The sequence below is a fragment of the Lycium barbarum genome, chromosome 11 (assembly GCF_019175385.1).
Source record: "Lycium barbarum isolate Lr01 chromosome 11, ASM1917538v2, whole genome shotgun sequence".
In the NCBI taxonomy this organism is placed as follows: Eukaryota; Viridiplantae; Streptophyta; class Magnoliopsida; order Solanales; family Solanaceae; genus Lycium; species Lycium barbarum.
Window position 1 is genome coordinate 93,960,642 of NC_083347.1, and position 21,425 is coordinate 93,982,066.

Genomic DNA, 21,425 nt, shown 5'->3' on the forward strand with positions numbered 1-21,425 from the left:
GGATTCTTTAATACCAAGGTAATGGGGATTGGTAGAGAAGGGATGGACTGTACATTCTACATGATTCTGATCAAATAAAGTCACCACCAGTAAGCAACTCTTTAGTTTCTCACAATAAAGATGGACAACTTTGGCACATGAGATTAGGCCATCCTTCTGTAGAAGCAATGAATCACATCACATCACATCACTGAAGTTTAAGGTTGATGACAATGTTCAAGAGTTTTGTGAAATATGTCCATTAGCTAAACATCATAGGTTGAAGTTTCCTGTTAGTGAAAGCAAAACTGATGCTTGTTTCCAACTAGTTCACTTAGACTTGTGGGGACCTTATAAGAAACCTACTTATGATAAAAAGGCATATGTTTGTCACTATTGTGGATGAGTTTAGTAGATATAATTGGATTTTTCTGATACGATCTAAATGTGAAGTGGTTACTATATTACAAGATTTTCAATGTCTAATAAAAACTCAATTTGGCAACACTGTTAAAGTATTAAGGTCTGATAATGGTACAAAAAATTTCAACTCTAAGTGTACTGATTTACTTGCTTCACATGATATCATTCATCAAAGTAGTTGTCCCTATACACCAAAGCAAAATGGAACTGTGGAGAGGAAGCATAGACATATACTTGAGGTTGCTAGAGCCTTGAGATTTCAAAGTACAGTTCCCATTTGTTTTTGGGGTGATTGCGTGAGAACAACAACATATTTGATCAATAAGTTGCCTTCACAAGTCCTTGCAGGCAAGAGTCCTTATGAAATTCTATTTGGGATAATACCATCTTTAGATCACCTAAGAGTTTTTAGTTGTCTTTGTTATGCTAGCAGACTACCTACGGATGACAAATTTGTTGAAAGAGCAAGAAAAGCTATTTTTATTGGTTATTCAGAAACTGAAAAGGGATATAGACTCTATGATTTGGCTTCCAAAACAATGTTCATTAGTAGGGATGTGACATTTAGAGAATCTATGAACCTGTTTGGATGGGCTTAAAAAAAGCAGCTTATAAGCTGCTTTAGATAAATTAAGCCAAACAAACCCAATTAATTTTTTGGGCTTATTTTAAGTACAAAATGGCTTTAAGCTGGCCAGCCAAACACTCAAAAAAACTGAAAACAGCTTATAGGCAACTTATAAGCCAATCCAAACGGGCTCTATTTTTCCTTTCAAGCATGATAACACTACTTTACAGGTTAAAGACATGTTTTTAAGTGACAGTATTTCAGATCAAGGAGGCTATGAGGACCATGACAATGCTTCATTTCCCTCATCTATCTCTGAGGATCATGCTAAGCATGTCATGCTCCAACTATCACTATTCAACCTAATATACCTCTTCCTACTGATGATCATACTGCCATGCCAGAGAATGATGTCATAGCACCTGAGGACAATGTTGCAACATCATCAGAGGATGCTCTTACAGATGATGCAAATGTTCTTATAGATATGCCCTTAGCACCAGAGGACAACATGGAGTTGCCTTTACTGCATCAGAATGAAGCAGTAGATGATCAGATGCCCATCATACATGCATAACCGCAACATGTCAGGCCTAGCAGAACCATTAAGCTTCCCACTTGGCATAATGATTATGTTATAGCACCTAAACCGGGAGGACAGTGTTCATATCCTATTTCCAACCATATTACATATTCTCATTTTGCTTCCACTTATCAGGAGTATCTGAGATATTTCTCTGCAGCAGTGGAACCTAGGAACTTCAAAGATGTTGCTAGTGATCCCTTATGGATAGCGGCAATGCAAAAGGAGGTGGATGCACCGGAAGAAAACAACAGATGGGAACTGATTCCTTTGCCACCAGGAAAGCATACTATTAGTTCTAAATGGGTGTACAAAGTCAAGTTGAAAGCTAATGGTGAGGTGGACAAGTACAAAGCAAGGCTGGTAGTAAAAGGATACACACAAAGAGAAGGATTGGACTATCATGAGACTTTTTCACCAGTAGTCAAGATGGTTACTGTTAGAACAGTCATCAGAGATGATTGGGAGTTATACCAAATGGATGTCACTAATGCATTTCTCCAAGGTGATCTAGATGAGAAAGTATACATGTCACTTCCATAAGATTTTCACAAGAAAGGGGATACGAGAGTGTGCAACCTATTGAAATCACTATATGGACTCAAACAAGCATCAAGACAATGGAACATTAAGTTGACTATTGCCTTGGTGAGGGCAGGATACCCACAAAGTACTCATGATCATTCTTTGTTCACTGAGAAGGACAAGAGAAAGCTGATAATAGTTCTGATATATGTAGATGATTTGCTCATAACAGGCAACAACACAGATCTTATTAATGAGACAAAGAGCTACTTGCATAGTCAGTTCAAGGTGAAAGATTTGGGAATCCTGAAGTATTTTTTGGGGATAGAAGTGTTGAGGTCTAAACATGGAATACTACTCAATCAAAGAAAATATGCTCTTGAGTTGATTACTGAGCTTGACCTAGGTGGTTCTAGCCAGCTTCTACACCATTAGAAGCAAATATAAAGTTGACTTTTGTGGAATATGATGAAGTAGTGAAGAAAACAGGTGATGAAGCAATGCAGAAAACAGGTGATGAAGTCTTGACAGATGCAAGATGTTATTAGAAACTAGTTGGAAAGCTGATATATTTGACTATAACTAGACCAGAAATATGCTTTGCAGTACAAATACTTAGCCAATTCATGCAACTTCCCAAGAGGTCACATTGGGATGCAGCCTTGAGGGTGGTTAGATATGTGAAGAAGTCACCTAGACTAGGTGTATTACTTAGTAGAAATGCTATTACAGAGATGTCTGTGTTTTGTGACTCAGATTGGCCTGCTTGCCCCAACACTAGGAGATCAGTTACAGGATTTGCCATTTCATTAATCTTATGAAAGCTTAAGAAGCAACATATAGTTAGCAAAAGCTCAGCAGAAGCAGATTACAGGTCAATGGCCTCAGCAGTTTCAGAAGTTGTTTGGTTGCTAGAATTACTCAAGGATTTGCAAGTTTTAGTCTCTCTATTAATACAGGTTTTTTGTGATAGCAAAGCAGCTATCCAAATAGCTGGTAACCCCATATTTCATGAATGAACTAAACAACATTGATTGTCATTTTGTTAGAGAAAGGTACAAAAGTGGACTGATTCATCCCACATATCTCAACACAAAGTTGCAGCTGCAAACTAGCTTACCAAAGGTTTGGTAGTTGCTCAACATCATTTTCTCTTATCCAAACTGGGAGTTCTTGATATTTTTCACCCACCAGCTTGAAGGGGAGTGTTGGAATATGATGTATATTGAGTAGTATATCGAGCAGTATATCCAGTATATTGAGTGTATATCGGGGAGTGCACTTATTAGTTCAAAAGTTAGTTAGAGTCGGTTAGTTTGTTATGATGTTCACGTGTGGTGAGTTGCTAGCTATGTACAATTGGCATCTCACTTCACCACTACATATATCCCACTCATTTGTAACTAACTCAATTGAATGAATAACAAATTTCCTTTCTTATCTTCCAAGTTAATTCTCTCAATCTCAGTTCACTATGTATGAACTTCAAGTTCATCTTATGAACTGATCTCGATAATTTCATATGCTCTCTTGTAAATTAGTTTTTGATTAATAAAGAGGATAGGGGTGAAGGCCAACCCCCCCCCTCCCCCCCCCCTCCCCCCCCCCCATTCCATGTTGAGGATACTCAACTCGATGGAAAAAAAAGTTAGTATTTGCCCTTGGCACTAATTGAGCTTTAATTTTTAACTCATAGTAGTTAACTATAGAGCGTAATTTTGGACCGTTTTCTCGAAGTATTTGATACATGGAATCCACCGTCCATGTTAGAGTTTCCTTAAAGTCAAAGAACACCTATGAGTGATCTGGTAATAGTAAAATATGAATGCTCTACAGTACAACGAATGATAAAATTAAGATATTTGATAAAGTAGAGGGATATAGTTAAACTTATTTTCCTAGATAAAGTGCAAGAATGAGAAGTATGGTCTGCCCAACCTTTCCTCCAAGAACCTTGTTTGCCTCAAGCCACAACTTCTCCTGTGAATGAAATAAGTGAATAATGGAGCAACACGCATGTGCAGTTTATCCAAGGACATTAGGAACCAAACATGGGTTAATTTAATTACCTTAGTTTGAAGATCAGAAAGCTGGTCAAGCATCATTTGTGTCTGAAATCAGCCAAAAGAGATGGGATACTTAAATTAAAGAAGGTATACCACTTCAACCATTTCAGATTTTCTTTTAATTTGGCTTACTATCCGCTGGCCTAGTCAAAATCACTTTTTTTTTTTAATGTGAAATAGAATTGTGTAATCTTTTTCTTCTTCTTATTACAGCGGTGCCTTGCCAACTTGCACACTTTTAGTATTCAATAGAGTATCAATTGTGATCTCCACTAGTATAATTTTGCCAATCAAAACCTGTTTGACCATAAAAATTATTCACTTTGTTTGAAAATCAATGTTCGACCATGAAAATTTCAAATTCAACTTGAAGTTGTATTTTGTATTTGGAAAACAACTCATGGCCTGTTTTCCAACCCACTCTTCATTTTTGTAGTTGTATTTTAACTACATTCAAGCATGAACATTATTCCAAATATTCTTTGCAGAAAGTATGACCAAATACAACTCCAACTTCATAAATTCCAAATAAAGTGAAAAATCTTTGGAATCTTTGGCTAAACACCTACTTAGGCAAATGAAAAGAAAAACCACAAACTTTTTAGTCTTTATTCGGTTTTGAACCTTGGCCTGAAATGAGTTTCACTTTTAATTGAGATAAGGGTCAAAAACACACCTCAAATATCGGTTTTTTTTTTTTTTTTTTTTTTTCAGTTTCCTACCCGAACTATCAGGGTGAGAGTTTCCTACCTAAACTATCGCCAACCAGTTTGCAAAACACATCTCAACTATCAGTTGTTCACGTTTCCTACGTTTTGCTAACTTGTTGACGATAGTTTAGGTAGGAAACTCTCACCCTGATAGTTTGGATAGGAAACTATAAAAAAAACGATACTTGAGGTGTGTTTTTGACCCTTAACTCTTTTTAATATAATTATTACTAGGCCAAATGAGAGAATTGTTAGTCTAAAATGTTTCATTAAGTTATGCTGACAGACAGACATTTAAATGGTTGTCATGGAAGATTGATCTCACTATGACAAAAAATTTGTCATCTATGAGTCATGTATGGCATATTCTGCTGTCAAATAGTACTATTTTTTGCTTTTGTTGATGGGTCTATATGTATTTTTACTTTGCTTACCCTGGTGGATCGTGTATGTCTTAGGGAAGTATCGAGTTGATGTTCAAGCTGTTCAAGCTCATCCATATTTAGGGGCCCCAATTCATCTCCAAGAAGTTGTCTGTCAAAGAAAATGTCAAGTATGTTAGTGAGCTTCAGAATGTTGGAATACTTGGTGACTCTTCTAAATGTATCATATGGGGCACCACAACAACAACAATAACATTCCCAGTATAATTCCACAAGTAATCCTATCTTTGTTGGGTATAGAGGTTGTTTCCGTAGACCCTCGGCACAACGATGCTTTACCAAAACATGCTAGAAAGAAAAATAATGGTAGCAAATTGGCAAGATAGACACAACCAAAAGCAACAGGTAACAAAAATAACGAAGTAAAAGATACTACGCAAGTACTAAATAGTAATATAATACTACTAATAAGGAGAAAGGGAGAAGAAGAACTAGCCCCCTGTCTCTCCCACATAAAGGTGCTACCACATGCGACTACATACTAACTTTCTACCCTAATCCTTGATCTCAAAACCTTCCCATCTAGAGTCATGTCCTCAATGAGAAGAAGGTGCGCCCACATGTTCTGCCGAACCACTTCTACCAATTTTACCTCTACAATCCTAACACCCATAGAGCCTGTTTGGATGGGCTTATGCCTATAAGCTGAAAACAGCTTATAAGCTAAAAAAAATAAGTTGGGGTAGTCTAACTTATTTTTTTTGGCTTATAAGCTGTATTCAGCTTATAAGCTGTTTTAGATAAGCTAAGTCAAATGGGCCCAATTATTTTTTTGAGCTTATTTTAAGCACAAAATGACTTTAAGCTGGCCAGCCAAACACTCAAAAAAGCTGAAAACAGCTTATAAGCATCTTATAAGCAACTTATAAGCCAATCCAAACGGGCTCATAATAGCTAACCTCTCACACCTCCTTACTGATACATCAGCACACCTCCTTTTCACATGAATAATCATATGGGTCACAAAGAAAATGAAAAAAGAGAATAAAATAAAGTACGCTTGTACCATTACTTCACTCTTAAAATTTTATAGGTGTTAATGGATATGTGGACTAATTACTACTAGATGGTTTCAAACATATATTATGACCTTGGCCACCTTGAAACTACAAATGCATGCAACCTATCACATACAACGGGACGTATGAACCTAGTTTTTTTTTTTTTTAATTAATGATACAATTCTAGATAATGCTAAAAACATATGAACTTAGACATTTAAACATTAAAGTTTACTATTTCCTGCAGAGAATTTACAATACAAGAATACTAGAGCATCCTTACAAGGTACATAATAAAGTAGCATACATATGAGGTCAAAGTGCCAGTTATTAATAAAATTCCTTATCAACTCACGGTGAAATACTTTTTATTACCTTTGATATCGCTGCAATGACTCATGTTTGGCTTTAAGCTTTAAGTATTCCTTATAAAAGATCTCCTGCAAAATGGAATATGAAAGGGAAAGCAAGTAATTAAAGAATTAAACTGTGTTTTTCCATTCAAATAAGCAATAAAAGAGCAACAAAATATGGGGAAGTGTAATAGCAAGCAACATAATACACCCTAGCATATTGCAGCAAAATAATCAAAATCTACCCTTGATTTTAGGTGCTGGGAAAATTAAGACTTTTGGATTTAGTTACCTCATTATTGTCTTTGACAGATCGGCTCACTTCCAATGTGCCATAGCTGCTTTTTTGGTACCTTTCAAGGGTTTTGAGCATGCTGATACATAAAGGAAAAAAACAACTTAGAATATTAAGATTTGCAGAGTGTACACCAAGATCATACGCATTTGCACTTTCCGTGAATATCCAAGTAACACAAACTATCATTCAACAAAGAAGTACAAGAACCAAAACTAGAAATCTATGAACTATTCTTGGAAATAAGCACCTTAATAACATAAATGAAGTATTTACTTTCTTTGTTCGATTTTTTTAAAAATGTAATGCATAAGTCATATAACATTTGACTAGAAACAGAATAATGAGACATCATGGCGACTAGCTATAAAGAGCAGACACAGAGCAACTAGACAGTGACAGGCTACTGTAAGTCTGTAAGTCAATTTAGTACCTAAATTGTTGGAGAAGGTTTTTCACGAATAAATTGATATTCAAAATAATTCCATTCCGGATTATTTTTTTTGTCACAATGTAGGGTTTCCCAGGCATTCCTTCAAGAACCATTTTAATTTATAATTGCCATAAGACAAATTGTTTAATTTGATGTAAATACGTAAGTACTTTACCTTCATTCAAGTAACCAATATTTCTCTACTTACGCTTTGAACAACAAGTCAACAACTATATGCAAATCAGTTCTACGTGTGCTATCCAAAAACTTTCAACAGACAAGACATGATCAAGGAAGTGGTACTAACATTCTAAGCGAACAAAACAATTATCCTTCACTTACCAAAAAGCCTCAATTTAAATTGCCTGTAGCTTAATAATCTCAAACTCCTAAAGTCCTGAGGATGTCATAATTTTTTATGCAAACAAGAAGTCGACTCTAGTCTCCAAGTAAACCTTATTATTTTCAGTTACAATATGGAAGTTATTTTTTTTGTTTTCTATTGAAGAGCTACCAAAAGAGATGTGGAGGTTAACTTCATAACGACTCCCTTCGATCCATTTTAACTGTTGTTTTAGCTCATTTCACGCTTATTAAAAAAATACAAGGGATAGTTTACTAAGTTACCTTATTAAATAGAGGTAGATTGATTGTTTTTTCTTAAATACCATTGTAGACAATAAAATTCGCGTCGAGAAAATAATAATCGAGACAGGAAAATATCGCAACAATCTTTGTATTTGATTTCAGAATATGAGTGTTACAATCTCTATGATTCCGCTGATTCGTCTTTTCAGCAATAATTTCAAGGGCTTTTGAGCTTATTCTTGAACTTGATGGATTTGATCTTGACTTGTACTTGAATTCAAGGGCTTTTGAGCTTGATCTTGAATCTGGTGGTCTTGATCTTGAACTTGTACTTGGATTCAAGGGCTTGAAGCTTGATCTTGAATCTTCGTCTGGATCTCTAGAACTTCTAGAGAAATACTTGAATGCTTGAATGCTTTTAGCTTGTAGAGAAATCCGCAGCGTTTGATCCACGAGCTCTCTCTTGCTTCTTGTTAGAATTTCTATCCCCTGTTCTGAATTATGAGACCCCTATTTATAGTTGTAGGATGGAGGAGTTGTGATAAGGACAGGCTTCTTTCGACCAATCAGAATTAAGCTGACATGTCGATATTTGATTGGCCGGCACATGTCATTTGTACACGTGGCGTATCTTCATTGGCCTTTGATTTGACTAGGCATGCTGCATCATTTTGACACATGGCATGATCCTATTGGCTCCTTCATTTGACTTGGCGTGCCACGTCATTTGATATGTGGCACCAAGCTGGGCCTCCTGGAAAAGACATCATCTTGGGTTTAACAAAATGGACTCGTCATTTATAGCCCAATTAATTGGATAGCCCAATGCATGTGGACCTTTTTAATTAAATCCATATTTATTGGACTTAAACAGTTAATCCAATTACATTAGCCCATAATTTATTTGGACTAATATATCTTGAATTTAATATAATCCAAATTTCCTACGAATTTAAATTCCGTTGTCTACAAATGCCCCCTACTTCAAGACTTATCGAGATATAGATGTGCTGACCCTCAAAAGATCAGTCTTGAAGTTTTATTGAAGCGTAATTCAAAATTCGGGTCAAGAGAAGGTCCATCAGACTGTTTGAGAATTTAATGCCAATGCATTTTTGTATATATGCTAGGACTAACAATTGTAAACCACGTACATATGCAATTCTTGGCATACGAACCCCATATTAGACCAAGGGTTCCACTTTCCTTTAATTAAAGAAAGATCCCATTTTTTATGGAAAATATTTGACGTCTGGTGCTGCACCGACATAACCCCTTTCCTTTCCTTAATTGAAATGAAGTATTGTCTTTCCAACCAACTAGGACTCCATATCCAATTAATATTGGATTAGGAGTGGTACTACAGTGACCGACGTTGCCCATCTATAAATAAGAGCATGTTCTCCATTTTTTTGCTTCAATTGTGCCGTCCGACATGTAATATTCTTTTTTCAGCGTCTCCTTTTATTGCATTGTTTCTCCTTTTTTTTTTTGTCCAAACGACAATGATGAGTTCTTGTTCAAGAGAATGACCCATGCATGAAGAAGGTAATATTGAGGCGCAAAGGGATGGATTCTCGTCCCCGCCTTAAGAACGGTAAGGTAATGTTACGGTGCAAAGGGATGGTTACTCGTCCCCGCCCTAAGAACGGTAATGTAATCTTACGGCGCACAGGGATGGATACTCGTCCCCGCCCTAAGAACGGTAAGGTAATCTTACGGCGCAAAGGGATGGATACTCGTCCCCGCTCTAAGAACTTAGGGAGTTCATTTGTCAAGGTCTTTGTACCTATGGATATACGTCCAAGTCTACTACTAATAACTTCTCTTGTCCTTTGCAACTTGAAGAGATGGTTTACTTCAGACACTACACTTCCCTATTCACCAAACTAAGGTATCTCGTAGTTGAGACTGAAGATGGCGCGGACCAAACTAGATTCTTGATTGATACCATACTAGCTAGGAGATATGCGAGTCTGTGGCCTTCTTTGAGGAATCCGCTTCATATGGAAAATTGGACGTCGGAGAAAACCCAAAATTCTAATCGATCATCCAAGATGTGGTCACTCCAAGCACCAAACCATCATCATGCCAACATTGCGTCCGCGCTACCATGCTTAGCTCGTCGTATAATCCCTTATAGATCATCCCAAATAAATCCAAGAATTTGGCTCTACATGCTGAAACGCCAATATTTCTCAGATTCAAGCAGTCTCGCCAAACAATTCATATCTCGATGTAGGAGCGTTGAAACCATGAGCCGCAAAATTCTCAAGAAACTATACTTAGGAATATATCATGTATCCAAAAATAAAAGTCAACAAACATATAGATCATCCCAGATAAATCCAAGAATTTGGCTCTGCATGCTGAAACGCCAATATTTCTCAGATTCGATCAGTCTCGCCAAACAATTCATATCTCGACGTCGGGGGGTTGAAATCACAAGATGCAAAATTCCTAAGAAACTAGACTCATAAATATAGCATGTATCCAAAAATCAATGTCAAAAAACAGATAGATCATCCCAGATAAATCCAAGAATTTGGCTATACATGCTAAAACGCCAATATTTCTCAGATTCGAGCAGTCTCTCCAGAAAATTCATATCTCGACGTAGGGGCGTTGAAATCACGATTCGCAAAATTTCCAAGATACTAGACTCATAAATCTAGCATGTATCCAAAAATAAAAGCCAACAACAATCTGAATAGTCCCAAATAAATTCAAGAAGTTGACAATACATGCTAAAACGTCGATAGTTTCAGATTTGTGCAGTTTCGTCGAAAAAATTCATATCTCGATGTAGGAACATCAAAATCATGAGCCTCTAAATTATCAGGAAACTAGACTTACTAATCTAACATGAATCCAAAAATCAAAGTTGGAAACCCTCTAGATCATCCCAGATAAATTCGGGAAATCCACCTTAGATTTTTTTATTCCAACTTGAAAACTTGACGGATTTGAAGGATTGAATCTGAAGGCTTGCTGGATTCTAAGACTTCAACTTGCAGATATGGTGAATTTAAAACTTTAGCTTGAAGACTAACATATTTGAAGGCTTCGCCTTACAGTTGCGATGGCTTTGGACTTCAACTCAAAGAGTTGCCGGATTTGAGGCCTTCAATTTGGAGACCAATGATTTTGCAGACTTTAACTCCTTGATTTAACCACTTTCTAAGAGATTACAGTCATTCCATTGGAGAAACCCATTTGTCATGGAGATTTGCCTTCGTTGGACTACTGATATTTAGTGAAAGTCCAAATTGAAGCAAAAGGATACTTGTATGTACGATCTCCATGTGCCTGGTCAGACGAACTTCATTTTGAACAACACATAGGGGGATGCATTTTTTTTTTACTCATGCGACTGAACTTAGAATAAAACTCTAAGCGCCTACGTACCTCGGTGAAGAGGATCAAGTCATACCGTAGTTCAGAAAAATGAGTTTGTTTTTTTTTTTTTGTTTGTGTCCTAAGTTTTTCCTAGGCCGCCCCTTGTGGGGTTTTCAACCTAGCGGACATTTTTTTTCTTGTGTCCTAACTTTTGCCTAGGCCGCCCCTTGCGGGGTTTTCAACCTAGCGGACATTTTCTTGGGCCGTGCACAATTTATACTCTTGCGGGCTAGGAGTTGCATGCAGTTTATGCTCGTGCCTTAAGGAGCGTCATCTTGCTTCAAGGATAGTACTTTTTCAAGAACTTTGCGTTGATAGGACCAATCCTCAAGCCATCCGCATCAACCAGTTTGTAAGCGCCACTTGAATATGCTTCTTGTATGACATATGGTCCATCCCATTTTGAGGTGAATTTGCCCCCAGACTTATGGGAAACGATGATGGGTCTTCTTACTGCAAGGACTTGATCTCCCACTTGGAAGGACCGCAAGCGAACCTTTTTGTTGAAGGCACGAGATAGACGGGCTTGATAACATTCAAGATTTTGTTGAGCCTCCAGCCTTTTCTCATCAAGTGCTTCTAACTCTGCAAGACGCAATCGAGCATTTTCCTCTTCGGTGAGCCCTTCTTGAATAGCAAGTCGTAAAGAAGGTATTTGGCGCTCAAGTGGTAGGACTGCTTCAACTCCATAAGCAAGCGAGTATGGGGTTGCTTGCGTTGGTGTGCGGTAAGTTGTCCTATATGCCCACAAGGCTTCTTCCATTCGTTCATGCCAATCCCTTTTGGACTTGGAGACAACCTTCTTCAACAAGTTACACAAAGTCTTATTGAACGCTTCAGCTAGACCGTTGGCGGCAGCATGATACATAGAAGATTTACGTTCCTTGAAGCCGAAGAGATCACAAATCTTGTTCATCAATTTGTTATCAAATGGCTTGCCATTGTCCGTTATTATGTAACGAGGAATGCCGAAGCGGTAGATGATGTTTACTCGGATGAAGTTCGCAACATTCTCCTTCTTCACTTCTTTAAGAGCGACAGCTTCGGCCCATTTTGAGAAGTAATCAGTTGCAGCCAAGATGTACAAGTGCCCACCAGAAGATTTTGGCAACAGACCAGCGACATCCAACCCCCAAGCGTCAAATAGCCAAGATGCGATGGTTGGGTGTAATGCTTCGGGCGGCTGATGTATAAAATTCGCATGAAACTGACAAGCCTTGCATCTTCGAGCATAGTCCAAGCAATCTTTCACCATCGTTGGCCAATAATATCCCATCCTTTTTATGTAGAAGTGGAGCCTTGGTCCCGATTGATGTGATCCACATACTCCTGAATGTGCTTCTTGCAAAGCTTGGACTGCTTCATCCTCCCCCAAACATCGCAAGAGTATCCCCTCAAAAGATCTTCTATATAAGGTATCCTTGTAGTAAAGGAATCGAGGTGCACGACGACGAATCTCAGTTCTTCTTCTTGAGTCTTCTGGCAGTATCCCATAACTTAAGTAGTCAATGATGGGTTGTCGCCAGTCTTCCTTTGTAGCTTCAGAAACAGCTACGAGATGCTCAAGCTCACTTTTCGCGCCTTCATCCTCATTTGACGGAGGTACTACCCATTTTTGACATATAGTCACTTGTGTTTGATCTGGCAGAGTAAACGCTGAAGCTAGAGCAGCTAAAGCATCGGCTTTCTTATTTTCCCTCCTAGGAACATGCTGAAGAGTCACATCACCAAGCCATCCTATCAATTTCTAAGCATAACCATGATAGGGGAGTAATTCAGGCTTCTTAACTTCGTAGCTTCCTAAGAGTTGATTGATCACCAAATGAGAGTCACCAAAGACTTGCAACTGCAACTGCTTCATGTCGACGGCCATTTCAAGTCCAAGTATTAGTGCTTGATATTCAGCGACATTGTTGGAGCAACGTTGTGTCAAAGTAAAGGAGTATGGTAGAACTTCTCCCTGTGGAGTAACAAACACCACGCCAGCACCAGCTCCATCACGTTATGCAGCACCATCAAAGTACATTTTCCACGGAGGTTGAATTTCAACGACCATTGCATCTTCGTCGGGAAGTTCATCGGTTAGCTCCCAGTCATCAGGTATCGAGTGATCTGCTAGGAAGTCTGCCAATGTCTGTCCTTTTACAGCCTTTTGAGGGATGTATGTAATTTCGAATTGTTGAAACTGGAGGTACCACCTTGCTAGTCGATCACTGAGGACTGGTTTTGACATCACAAACTTGATGGGATTTGCTCTGGAAATGAGGTTAACACTATGAGCTTGAAAGTAGTGCTTCAGCTTTTGAATCGAGAAGACTAGTGCCAAACACAACTTTTCAATTGGCGTGTAATTCAGCTCATTAGGTGTCATCATTCTGCTCAAGTAGTAAAGAGAATTTTCTTTCCCTTCGCTATTCTCTTGGGCCAACAACTCTCCAACCGACCTTTCTTGCGCTGAAATGTACAGTATCAATGGTTTTCCAGGTACAGGGGCTACTAGAACTGGAGGCTTCATTAAATATGACTTGATATTCTCGAAGGCATTAGTACATGCTTCGTCCCACTTGAAAGGGGCGCCCTTCTTCATGAGACGACTGAATGGTTGGCACCTCCCAGCTAAATTCGAAATGAATCTCCTAATATAAGCTAGCTTCCCTTGCAGACTTTTTAACTCATGAATATTTCGAGGCTCGGGCATTTTCAAAATCGCATCAACTTTGGCTTGATCAATTTCGATTCCTCGATATCGAACAATGAAACCAAGGAATTTTCCAGAAGTAACTCCAAAGGCACATTTCAATGGATTCATTTGAAGTTGATATCTCCGAAGTCGCTCGAACACCATTCTCAGGTCTTGCAAGTGGTCGCTCCTCTTTCTTGATTTTACCACCAAGTCATCCACATAACATTCAACATTTTTGTGGAGAAAATCATCAAAGATATTCTGCATAGCCCTTTGATATGTGGCACCGGCATTTTTTAAACCAAAAGGCATCACTTTGTAACAATAAATACCCTTGGGTGTATGAAATGCAGTAAGCTCTTCATCTTTTGGTGCCATGCGAATTTGGTTATAGCCGGATGAATCATCCATGAAAGACATCGCCTCGTAACCAGTGGTAGCATCAATCATCAATTCTGGGATGGGAAGCGGGAAATCATCTTTAGGGCATGCGTTGTTAAGATCCCTGAAGTCAACACAAACTCGAATTTGGCCAGTCTTCTTTTTTACGGGAACGATACTCGAAATCCATGTAGGATATTTAACTTCACGAATAAAACCAGCTTCAATGAGTTTGTTGACTTCATTTTCGATTGAAGGAACCAAATCTGGTCTGAAATGCCTTTGGGCCTGCTTAACAGGACGGGCACCATTTTTGACCGCCAGATGATGGACTGCTACTTTGGGATCTAATCCAGGCATCTCTTTATAACTCCAAGCAAAAACATCCCTATATTCTTTGAGTATTTCCATGTAAGTGTCTTCTTCATCACCTGTTAGAAAAGCACTTAGGTAGGTGGGCCTTGGGTCTTCATCAGTACCAAGATTAACTTCTTTCAAAGAGTCTACTATGGTCTTCACCCCTTCTTCAAGTTCTGGAGGAGCATCTCTGGCATCTTCATCCTCTCGAGGATCGCCATCATTGAAAGATATGTGGTAACACGAGGAGATGTCCTCCAACTTCTCGGCAACCTCTATCTGAAATGAAGTATCTTGATCACTTTGTGCAGTAATATGATATGAAGAACCTACACTCTCCTCATCTTCGTCACGCTCCTTGGTATACACTACAGTGTGAGACTTTGCTTTTAGCACCTTTCCACATGAAACCACAAGCTTTGTTTGTCGTCTCATTCTAGAAGGAATCAAACTCTGTATATCCCTCTGGGTTCCAGGCAAAGCAAGCGCTTTCATGCTTTGATAATCTCTGTGGAACTTGTTCTTCCTTTTCTTCTTCAGTTTTAACGGCCCTAATCTCTCAAATACAGAAGCTTTTGTGGCCGACTTTCCAAGACGATCAAACACTGAAGGCCTTTTGTTGGAAGCAACAGACTCATCTTCCACAGTGACGTAGTTGATACTTGCCCTTCTTATGGATATGCGAACTGGCGGAGGTTGTTTGTATCCCAAACCTTCACGTGATTGCATCATGATTGCTCCTGATGGAAGTTTCCCTAACTTTGACGGCTCATTAGGGTTGTACCCAGCCTTGACAAATAACTTGTAAGCATTTGGATCAAAGCCTTCATTTGTACGTTTTGTAGGGAGTGCCATATTTTGTGGCGGATTCTGAGCCACGAAGTCTCCAAGTAACTTTGATGACAAATTTATCGCATCAATTCGTCTGATGGGAAGAGTTAGCCCTCTTAGCGTATTTTCTTGAGCTTCAGTTGGTTGACCTTCCTTTTTCTTCAACTTTGGGACATATCAGAGCACGGGGGTTGTCTTCTTCTCTTTGAAAGACACGGTGTTCCCTTTATTGGGACTGGAGTGCGACACCTCAACACCAACTTCAACTTTTCCAATAGTCTCATGAGCTCTTTCAGTTGCAATCTTATCACTCTTGGTCGTTGCGATGTCATCGACTTTTACTTCTCTCACCATGTAGTTCTTCAAGTAGAACTTCGCATCGACGAAGTGTGACTCTGCTTCAGTAAATGGCTTATCATCAGCAACTATCTTCTTTTCGACACTGCCTTCGAGATACTTCAAACACTGATAGTAGGAGGATGGGACAACTTTGTTCTCGTGTATCCATGGCCTGCCAAGCAACATATTATATGAAGTCTTCGCGTCGATGACATGCATCCATGCACTTGATCGCAAATCTTCGATGGTGATATCTACTTTGACAGCACTTATGGCTCGTTGCCCCCCTTGATTGAATCCTTGTATCATCAAGTGGTTTTCAGAAAGTTCTTCAGTTGTGATGCCAAGTTCCTTCATTGTACGAATAGGAAGAATGTTAACTCCAGATCCATCATCTATCAATATTCTGTTTATCCTCTTCTCGAGGGCATAACCCACCATATACAATGGACGATTATGTAGTGTTTCACCAAGTAGAAAATCATCATCTGTGAATGTGATTCTTGTATCACATGTGTGTACATCTTTCGAAGAAGATTCAACAGGCTTTTCAAATGATAACAGAGACAATGTTGATAAGTTTTCATCATTTGCTTCCTCTTTATCAGTATTGAAGCATGATGCCTCAATGTTGTCTCGAGCAGTCTTATTGTGGAACCAGCTTGGTAGGAATTCGCCCAAAGTCACAGGACATCGTGGTTCTTGGTGGTAGTTCTCCTCCACTTTTGCTTTCCTCGGACGCTCAACTGATTTCTGCTTCCTTGGTCTTCTAACCATCCTTTTCCTTGTTGGTTGTTTAGATGATTCTGTTCGTGGACTTGTTTTACAGCGTCTCCGCCTAGTCACTAGAATCCAACCTTCATCATTGGCTTCATCAACTTGGGTTCTATCTTCCTCCAATGGTTCTCCCTCATGTTCTTCGAAGTTGTATTTATGGACCGGATCAAAAGAGCCAAAGGTGATAGAAACTTGATTCGAACTTGCCTTCTCATCATCAAGCAGAATCTTGTTTTCATTAGCCAACTGCATAAATTTGTCCTTGAAGACAAAGCACTTCTCAAGAGGGTGACCCACAAGTCGATGATACTTGCAATAGTTCGGGTCGTTTGTTCTTCCAACTTCATTGGGCCGCTTCATCTCTGGTAACTCAATGAGCTTCAGCTCAAGTAGTTCATCAAAAATTTCAGGGACATCCGAATCCAGGAAGGGGTATTCTCTTTCTTGCATCTCCTTCAAGGTAGACTTTCGGCTTTTGTTGTCTTGGAAGGAAGTTGCTTTCATACTCTGCTTCTTGCTCACCTTCGTAGTAAACTTTACATGCGAGGCGTTGACATTCATGGATTCTTTATTATCACTCTTGGGGACGAACTTGCTCCATTTCTTGGGTTCCTGCTTGTCCTTTCCTTTGCGAGGGTCGTAGACATTCATTACTTCATTCCCGGTGGAAGACATGCTCAACTCCATGTCATGAGCACGAGTAGCTAGTTCTTCAAAAGACCTTGGCTTAATTCCTTGCAATATGTAGTGAAGCCCCCAATGCATTTCTTGGATACACATCTCTATCGCAGAAGCTTCGTTGAGCCTGTCTTTGCAGTTTAGACTTGCATTTCTCCATCGGTTGATGAAATCGATAACTGGTTAGCCCTTCCTCTGGCGAGTGCTTGTAAGCTTGACCATGCTCATGGTATGCCTTGTGCTATAAAAGCGATTGAGGAACTCCTGCTCTAGTTGCTCCCAACTATCGATAGAATTAGGCTCGAGATCAGTGTACCAGTCAAAGGCATTCCCCTTGAGAGAGCGGACGAACTGCTTGACAAGATAGTCTCCATAAGTCCCAGCATTGTTACATGTTTCAACAAAATGTGCAACATGTTGCTTTGGATTTCCCTTGCCTTCAAATTGTTGAAATTTGGGAGGTTGATAACCGGCGGGCATCTTGAAGCTATCAATTCTTGTAGTGTACGGCTTTCCGTAAGTAAACGAAGACTTGGTAGCAACTTTGTACTTATCCTTGATAGTCCCTTCGATGAACTCTTTTAATCGGTCAAGCGGAATCATCCCTTCAGAAGAAACAGGAATTTCCTTGGTAGGTGGTACTTGCTTTGCACGAGGTTCAGTCTCTTGTACTTCTGGACCCTTCCCAGGTGCGTGGCTGGATTCTCCTTCCATTAATCCATCCATCTTGTCCATCAACTTCTCAATCCGAGCGTCTTGATTTTGCACATGCTTGGCCAAGCCATCAATCACCTTTGCCAAATTTGCCAGTGTCTCCTCCATTGACGAAGCGTTAGTTACCATTGCTTGCATGATTGTTGGGGATGTTGGAGAATAGCATGGATTATCGCGTAAGTTGATCTTTGACTGGCCTACTTCATGTGGTGTGAGTGGAGAGGATCTGTCACTTGAAGTATCATCATCTTCCTTCATAACAGAGTTCTTAGATCCAGAGAGATAAAGTAGAGCTAGAGTCTTCTTAATCGTTTCAGCAATGCTGCTTCCTTCCTCTGATGCATCAGAAGAGGATCTTGCTCTTTTTGGAGATGAAGATCCAAAAACAGGAGTTGTTACGGATGAGAGTTGGAGTGCTTGTTGTCCCAACATGCTTGCTTTGCTCCTCGTAACTGGTCCAATGCTACCAAAGGTAATGTCGAGGATGCTTTCCACATCAGCAGAGAACTTGGAGCTAGCAACCTTGGAGGAACCTGATTTGGAGTCGATCTTCTCTGAAGTCATCTCGATGTTGTTAAACTTTGATGATTGAAAAGTTGAGATGAGAGGTAGAGATTGTCCCACTGGGCGTGCCAGAATTTGTAGACAATAAAATTCGCGTCGAGAAAATAATAATCGAGACAGGAAAATATCGCAACAATCTTTGTATTTGATTTCAGAATATGAGTGTTACAATCTCTATGATTCCTCTGATTCGTCTTTTCAACAATAATTTCAAGGGCTTTTGAGCTTATTCTTGAACTTGATGGATTTGATCTTGACTTGTACTTGAATTCAAGGGCTTTTGAGCTTGATCTTGAATCTGGTGGTCTTGATCTTGAACTTGTACTTGGATTCAGGGGCTTGAAGCTTGATCTTGAATCTTCGTCTGGATCTCTAGAACTTCTAGAGAAATACTTGAATGCTTGAATGCTTTTAGCTTGTAGAGAAACCCGCAGCGTTTGATCCACGAGCTCTCTCTTGCTTCTTGTTAGAATTTCTGTCCCCTGTTCTGAATTATGAGACCCCTATTTATAGTTGTAGGATGGAGGAGTTGTGATAAGGACAGGCTTCTTTCGACCAATCAGAATTAAGCTGACATGTCGATATTTGATTGGCCGGAACATGTCATTTGTACACGTGGCGTATCTTCATTGGGCTTTGATTTGACTAGGCATGCTGCATCATTTTGACACATGGCATGATCCTATTGGCTCCTTCGTTTGACTTGGCGTGCCACGTCATTTGACATGTGGCACCAAGCTGGGCCTCCTGGAAAAGACATCATCTTGGGTTTAACAAAATGGACTCGTCATTTATAGCCCAATTAATTGGATAGCCCAATGCATGTGGACCTTTTTAATTAAATCCATATTTATTGGACTTAAACAATTAATCCAATTACATTAGCCCATAATTTATTTGGACTAATATATCTTGAATTTAATATAATCCAAATTTCCTACGAATTTAAATTCCGTTGTCTACAACCATGTATCTTCTTTAATACTAAGGACATAGCTGAAAACAATAACCAACTTTAATATTAAATTCCTAAAGTGATAACTATTTTAGGATTATTTTTATGAGCTAAAGTGAGTTAAAATTGTTTAGTGTCTCACATCAGCTAGGGATGAGAGATTTGATCTCCTTATGCTTATATAGATTTGGACAATCCTCACCCTATGAGCTAAACGTTTGGATTGAGTTAGACCCAAGATTAATTTCTTAACATGATATCAGATTTAGGCCCATCTCAATTCACCGTTTACCGATGTTGGGCCCCCATATTAAATTTTTCACAGTTTATATGTCTTGACCTAGCGTGGGGGGTGGGGTGGGGGTGGGGGTGGGGGTGGGGCAGGGGGTGGGTGTGTTTAGTATAGGGATGGAAGATTCGATCTCCTTATATGGATTTGGATAATCCACACCCTAACAAGGGAGTATTTTGCAAGACACCACAAGAAAATGTAAAAGAAAAAAACCTATTTTGATGGTTAATTAATTTCCTTTCACAGAAAGAGGACAATTTTATTTAAAAATTCTCTCTCATGGATTCCAAAATATGTGAAAAGACTGCGGAACAATGTTTTATTTGGTAACTCCAAGGTATTTGGGGAGGTAACCAATGGTCATGAAAATATAACGATCTTCTTGCAGCTAACATCCTCCTGCACACGAGCTTATCTTTAATAAATTTTATTTAATGTTCTGTCATAATTAATTCTTGAAAAGATTTCAGTAATGATCCTTTTGGACATCAAGGGATAAGTGTAAAAGCTGAGGAACACTGTTTTATCCGGTTATTCCAAGGTATTTGGAGAGGTACAATTTAAATTAAAGTTATGACAAAAAGCTCATCTCCAGATCTGCATGTACGAGAATTTTTCCCTAGCCCTTTATTCCTTTTGTTTTGAGAAATAAGATTACAAAAGATTGGGGTACATTTGATCAAAGAACTTAAGTTTTATGCAGTGCTAGTGTGTATAGATTTTTTAAATCATGAGGTTAAGTTCTACTAAAACACTAGTTTACTTTTCCAAGCAAGGTGAAAAAAGAAATTTTTAGCAAGTTTGATATGGTAACCTGAAAAATAAAGGGAAAATTATAGTCAAATACCATTCCACCATCTTGTTTACAAAATATGTACATAGTGCATAGGTAGTGTATATTTTATACTAAATGTACATATACTATACATATAATATACATACACTACACATAATATACATACCTATATACAACATATACAACCGGAGTGTATAGGTAGTGTATATTTCGCCACGTTGGTAAACTAGTTGGCCGGAGGATACATTTACGTAAGTTTCCCAAAAATAAAGTAATATAGCCGGTTATAACAATGCCTCAGCCAAACAAATTAAGGTCAGGAAAATTCCAGCATGCCACGAGTTAATTTAACTAAAAAAAAAAAAATCACCGTTAATATATACAACTTAAATCCTTGAGTTGTTAAAATGTAGACTACATGTATACCAAGTTTATATTAAATTTATAAACCTAAAATTCTCATGTTATTCTGTTCCGAACCCTAGAAAGAATAACTGAAAAATTAAAGGCCCATTCAAATATTTGATAACTAATAATCCATGAAAGGGAACAGATCTGGAAATGGATTTATCAGATAAATCTGTAATAAAGATTGCACTATATATACAATATCCCTTTGTGCCTCGCACTCACTATTTTTTTCTGCCTTTTGAAGCATTTGAAAAGAAACAGTTAGTTGACCAGCTAAAATA

General features: G+C 38.7%; 1 protein-coding gene across 2 annotated transcripts in view; it reads right to left on the bottom strand.

Moving 5' to 3' along the window:
• Positions 1-21,425, bottom strand: part of LOC132616864 (agamous-like MADS-box protein MADS2) — a 30,318-nt gene that overhangs the window by 7,506 nt on the left and 1,387 nt on the right. For both annotated transcript variants that reach the window (XM_060331611.1, XM_060331612.1), the window contains exons 2-6: positions 6,944-7,025; positions 6,674-6,738; positions 5,289-5,388; positions 4,148-4,189; positions 4,017-4,058 (exon numbers count right to left, since the gene is read on the bottom strand). In XM_060331611.1, coding sequence (XP_060187594.1) covers positions 4,017-4,058; positions 4,148-4,189; positions 5,289-5,388; positions 6,674-6,738; positions 6,944-7,025 — 331 coding nt within the window. The remainder of the gene's footprint in view (positions 1-4,016; positions 4,059-4,147; positions 4,190-5,288; positions 5,389-6,673; positions 6,739-6,943; positions 7,026-21,425) is intronic.